At 36.4% G+C, this 6,415-nt stretch overlaps 1 protein-coding gene across 1 annotated transcript in view; it reads left to right on the forward strand.

Annotated features, from left to right (window-relative positions):
- LOC141439049 (apyrase-like) overlaps nucleotides 1-2,826 on the forward strand; it is a 53,365-nt gene extending 50,539 nt beyond the window's left edge. Inside the window, exon 11 of the mRNA XM_074103164.1 lies at nucleotides 2,525-2,826. Coding sequence (XP_073959265.1) covers nucleotides 2,525-2,665 — 141 coding nt within the window. The 3' untranslated portion in view covers nucleotides 2,666-2,826. The remainder of the gene's footprint in view (nucleotides 1-2,524) is intronic.
- The last annotated feature ends 3,589 nt before the right edge of the window (nucleotides 2,827-6,415 follow it).

The following is a 6,415-nucleotide window of genomic DNA, read 5'->3' on the forward strand; positions in this document are numbered from 1 at the left end:
TGATATTTAATAAAAACCCCTTCGATGAGTTTTTTGAAGTTGAGAAGACACTTTCGATTTTAATTACTCTTTGTTCGGTAGCTTTAGTGAATGGCAGTCGAATGAATATCTAGAATAAACAACTTCTTAGATGAATTATTGGTCTCGCGCGCTCGCTCGACTAGATACCGCCGCGTACTTGTCAAATTGCGGCAACAAAATAGTACGCCGAAATCGGCGTACCTGAGCCCGAGGCGAGTCAGTCGTTCGCGTTGCCAACTGTGCGTAATGTGCATGTCCCGAATTTTGTTAATTTTGGTCATTAAACCGAAGTAAAATGCCAGAGTTCGCAGTGAAACTGTTTAAAATATTACTACAAGAAAATAAGAAGGACACTGGGATCACATACCATCAGTAAATATCGTTAAATTTCAAATTACAAAATAAATACATGAACCCTAAACCCCATTCTGTTGTTGCCGCGTACACAAGAATCAAATTCCCCGTGTTGAGATTTAATAAATTGAATTTTATTGTTATCATCATGAAATGATGATAAATTTTAATAACTTATTTTATTTAGTTATCTAACGTAATTATTTATATATACATAACCTAGTTCTATATTATTTAATGTTTATCTTTGTTATATTATACATGAAGGTGTATAAATTGTTACCCGACACTATTTAATAAAGGGGTGAATGTGTCTTAAAATTTAAAAATGTTTTTCGTCTTCCCCATTCAAGCCCATCAGCTGATTACTTAGGTATTACGGGAAAAAAAAAAAATTTTTTTTTATTTTACATATTTTTCTGAAATGTTAACTTTTACCCGACTGCCCGAAGGAGGGTTATGTTTTTCAAGCGTGTATGTAAGTATGTATGTATGCATGTACCTATGTATGTATATTTTGTAACAATTATTTTATTTTAGTCTTAATTACCTGTACATTATATTAGGTTTAACTATAGGTGCAACGTGTTAAGTACGCAAACTTCTTAGTTTGGTGACTCAGTCCATGAATTTTCAGTAATGATTTGTAAATATTGAACGTCCTAAATATATATTTTTTAATTAAAAGTGAGGCCTGGTGTGTGAGTGATTGATATACCTACATCATACCTACCATTTTACGCCTAACCTATACACAAACATATTAATACATTCACTCTTAATTACTTCTTAATTTCTAAGTATTTCCCAAGATACATTTTGTAACCAGTAACTTAATAGACCACAGAATAATTTATTTTCCCAATAATTCGGGTAACAGTGGAGCAGCTGGCAACACAATTCGTCACGCACACTAGCATCCTTGCAAATTGTCTTACACCGTTCTTACGCACACTACAATATTGAGTTGCCGCATTCACGAACGTTTTGTTTTTAGTTAGCGCGGTATCTAGTCGAGCGAGCGCGCGAGACCAATCATTCATCTAAGAACAACTTATTACATAATCCTTTTACAGGCATGAAAACCGTATTTGACGGGTCCCGGCCCAAAGGCAGCCGAGTAATAAGCGCTTCTGTGCGCTGTATAGACTGTAGCGTACCTAGATACAAGTCATTAGTACCTGAAAAGTATTATAGAGTAATCACTACTGACTTTATAGGCGCAGGTGGTGGAAATTATACGGTGAGAATCGCTTCGTGTTTCGATAAAAAATGTTTGTAGCTTTTTATGAGCTTGTGTTATGGTTTTAGCTATCTAATTTACGTTATGGGCTGGTTTCTAAGTTAACTAAAGAGTCGGACTCGCGCATCGAGGGTTCCGTACACATTTATAGGTAAGTATGTGAATGTAAACAGGAATCGTGTCTTGAAGATATTTCTCGCTTTTTCCGAGTGATTTAAAACATCCAGTGTATGCAGAGCCCTACTCTTAAGCAAAATGTACGCAGTGTGGGGTCAGATTATATTGATCATTGATATTTACAGACAGACATAAAAAATCAAGATTTTCAGACTTTTCTAGTTGGTTGTGTAAGTTGTGTTATAATAGCCACCTTCATACCAAATTTCAAGATTCTGAGTTCACGGGAAGTACCCTGTAGGTTTTGTTCTCTTGCGAGTTTCGAAAATTTGCAGCATAAGCGGCTACATCTTTTGATTGCGTTGGTTAAGAAGTTTAATATTTTTATAGGTCCAAGGAACAGTAGACCTCAGTATTTGATATAAATTTCAGGTTGATACCTCCACGCGTTCCCGAAAAAAAGGGTCTTGACAGACAGACGGACAAAAAGTGATCCTATGAGGGTTCCGTTTTTTCCTTTTGAGGTACGGAACCCTAAAAACGAATAATAGGTATGCGTTATTGCAAATTTCGCGCAATGTTACTGTTATGTTAGTAGTCGATTTCAATCATCTCGGAAGATCTTTTTCAAACGACGACGATACACGGTAGCACACGGTAGCGTCCCACCGCACTCGCAAACTTTTTTTGTAATTCTCAAAATATCTTACGGGAGCTTAAATAGTGGGAAATCACGCCACTGTTTTTAAGTTGTGTTTGATTCAACTTAACAGTTTTTTCTTGTTTCAGATGATTTCGGATAACCGATTTGACGTGGAAGTGATTGGTGTGGATTATGACTTGCTGATGCAGTATATTAGACACCAAACGCCCGTGTTTGTGGACGAAAGCGGCCGCATACAGATATCTAATCCGTGCCTAGAGGATTAGCTCTGTATGTAATCATCATCATCATTATCATTATCACTTGAAAGACGCCCACTGCTGGACACAAGCGTCCCCGAAAGAATTCCACAGTGAATGAACTCCCACAACAGTCACTAGGTCAATTATCACTATGATATTAATGAATTAAATTGATTGCTGTAAAACTATGTTTTATATATCTTCAACCCAGCCTATATACATCCCGCTGCTGGGCACAGATCTCTCAGAAATATTATCCTGTATTATATTTCTTACGTCTTTTTGTTTTTTGTCTTTTTGACCTGGGTTCGATTCCAGCGCTGGTCTCTTTTTCTGGTTTTCTGTGCATCCGTGTCTCAGTTTCTATTTTCGATATGGTTTTACGGGATGACCGTAAAAGTAACAAATTTGGAGTTGACATAAAAAATACAAAAAGAATCCAAATAACCAATCATAACGAGATCATTCTAGGGGACCATCGCCATCGATTTGGGTATTCTAAATCGATGTAGGTGACGCACGACCGTCGCTGCGTGCGGAAAGTGCAGGCGGAGATGGATGGGCAAAACAGTGACAAAATTGCTGTGCTTACGAAAAAGCTTGGAACAAATTTAACGACGTTTCGCTTTAATGCTCGCTAGAATGCTGGCTAAAAGTTTCATGTTTATTTTGTGAGTTTGTATACCTGTAATGTAATGTATTCGTAATGCAATTTCGATATTACTAATGTAACTTTCGCTAGAATGCTCATTACAAGTGAATTCTAAATTGAATCAGGACAAGACCGTCTCCTTTTATTAGTACTCTGAGCTTTTTAACTAAAACCCTTGCTTATAAACTTATTTCAAGATTGAAGAACTTGAGTACTTATCGGTCTATCGCGACATCAGAGTTAACTCCTGTAAGTTGGAAAGTTGCGAACATTTATCATTCTCTTATCGAGAGGAAACACGGGAGAAATCGGCACGTTGGAGGGTAAAAAGTGTGATAACAGGCTGTATTTCGGTAAAATACTTTGGGGATCGCAATTTGTGTTGCTTGTTGGCGTTATGAAATCGGGATATTTTTTCAGATTTTGTCTGGGTTCACAACATAGACTTAGTGAGAATTAGTGTCTTAGTATTAGTGAATACTCTCTAATTCTATTCTATTTTATGTGTTCTTTAACGACAATATAAATAAATAAACTATAGATTCGAGCGTTACGTTGTGGAGGTTCGTTTTATCTTACGGTCTAAGATCCCAAGTAAGATCGACCGATCGAAATTATATTTTACTAGCTGTTGCCCGCGGCTTCACCCACTTTCCAGTCTTTTTTTTAATTTTGTTACGCTCAAACCTTGTGCTTACAATAACGCACACAACAAAAAAAAATATAATTCGGTGCCGTCATTCGGAAGTTATGTATACATACATTTCGGCAAATCATTTTTATTTATATAGAAGAAGATAGAAGATAGATAGCATAGTGCTCCGAATCTCTGAACCGATCATTGACATTCAGTGTTTAAAATTAAAATTGACCAAAATACACTTCAGAAGACAATAATCTTTATTTACTTTAACAGCTATTCAAAGTCAATGTCAAAATATCTTTATTCAATTTAGGCTATAACAAGCACTTATGAATGTCAAAAAAAATCTACCACCGGTTCGGTAAAACCTCTGTTGAGAAGAATCCGGCAAGAAATTCAACGAGGTAGGTATATATTTTTTTAACAGATTTACAATATTATTAAATGATATCATACATAATATGTATACATCACAAGTATTTAACACAACTTTATTTTTAACACAGTAGGTTCGCTATTTAAAGAGATCGCTAATGCAGATCGGAATTATTTCCAAATATCCCTGTCCATGATATAATCATTAACTTTATAATACGCCTTAGATATAATGTCTTCTTGACAATAGATCTGAAATTTGTATCCGTTTCATTTATAATAGGTATTTTTTGAATTTTATTATAAAAACGTATGCAATTTCCCAGAAACGACTTTTTGGTTTTAGCCAGTCTGTAAGATGGAACTTTAAGCTTCCCTGTGTTTCTAGTAGCCTTTGGCTTATCGACGTTAGTGGAAAAATCACGTATGTTCTTCCTTACATACATGATTATTTCAAAAACGTTTATTTATTTATTTACCTGAATATACGATTCTATTAGCAACTGATCTCTCAAAATTTATCAGATTTGCCCACCGTCTTCGGCAAAAACATGTTTATCCAAGCAGAAGCGAATTAAGTTATATTGTCAATTTTCTGTACGTTACTTAAACGTTCAGGAAATTGCGTGTTGAGGAGCAAAAGGCGTCTCGATATTACGTTTACCTAAACTCGAACAGGCGTGATCTGAAACTTCGGAAAAAAAAACCTCCGGAATACGATCTTGGCGAAAATATAAATGAAAAGATTTCGTACCTCGTTTTTTTAGAAACGTAAATGAAACAAAACAATCTTGATTTGTATTTTTCATGTATTTTTAGTAAGTTACCTATTGTACCGTTTTTGTCAAACTTAAAATCTAAAATTGCTAAAGGTGGCTTTGAAGCGGTAACGTTTCGTGTGCTCTGCCTAACCCATTGGGGAATACAGGCGTGATGTTTGTGTGTGTTTAGTAAGTAATGGTAGTAGACGGAGGGACGTCATCGTGAGATTTGCGGACAACCGGTGCATGCAAGTGGCGAATTGTCGTTCATTGTGACGTTCTAAGGGGGAGGCTTTTGTTAAGCAGTGGACGAAAGTAAAGTACAGTAGTGATGGTAAAGTAAATGTATAAATTATTTTTTTATGAATATCAACACAAAATTTGCTTTATTCAATAGTGTTTTAGTATATTTAGATGTATGCTTAATAGATTTTCAATAGGTTGAGTACATCAATCATACTAATTTATTTCGTCTTTGGCAAAATAAAACGGTTCAAGCGCGCGGCGGCGGCCAAGTATTGCCCAGTCGCCAGTACACGCGTGTACGTAGTCGACGACGGACCTGTGCACATTTTTCTAACGCACTAATACTACTTTAGACAGCAAGTTATATGGGTAATGACCGTATTAAAAAGTAAAGCGAAAGAGGAACGCTTAAGTGAACTCAGAGAAGATATGAGAAACATTAGAGTACCTAAACATATGTGTAAATAAATGTTTCTCTCTCTCTCTCTCTCTCTTTCTCTCTCTATCTCTCTAAACGGTAAGTACCTACCAGACTAATCGACATGCTACGGCCGCAAGCTGGTTGGTGCGGGCGTCGGCTGCTCACGGACGCGGACGGCTTCGTCCAGATTCTACCGCGACTGCCATACAAATTGTAGGCACGTTGTATAACCTATACTACTCACGGCGAACATGCGGCGAACCTTCAGGGCTACTACGAAACTCGAAACTCAAAGTTCGTATCGTACCGTCCCTCCCGCTCTCGTATAGTACCTATAAGTGTCAGAGGGACCGCAAGACACGAACTTCTAGTTTCGAGTTTCGTAGTAGCCCTGCTTTATCCCTTTGATAGTTTCACTGAAACTTAAATATACCCACGATTCAGCTACATTTCATTTTCACAAGAACATCAAAAATATATGAAGAGAAAAAAAACCAACTGTCTTAAAAACGACTTAAAATTAAAAGGAAAAACAAGTCTAAGTAGTTAGGTAGTAAAGTGGAATTACAAGAGCAATCGGTGATCTAATAACTAATTTGATTTTATCGTTTACATGAATGCCTCATAACCCAATCAATTATATTAAACAATACAGCGGATGGTATGACAGAACTTA

Source organism: Choristoneura fumiferana, chromosome 20 (genome assembly GCF_025370935.1).
Source record: "Choristoneura fumiferana chromosome 20, NRCan_CFum_1, whole genome shotgun sequence".
Lineage (NCBI taxonomy): Eukaryota > Metazoa > Arthropoda > Insecta > Lepidoptera > Tortricidae > Choristoneura > Choristoneura fumiferana.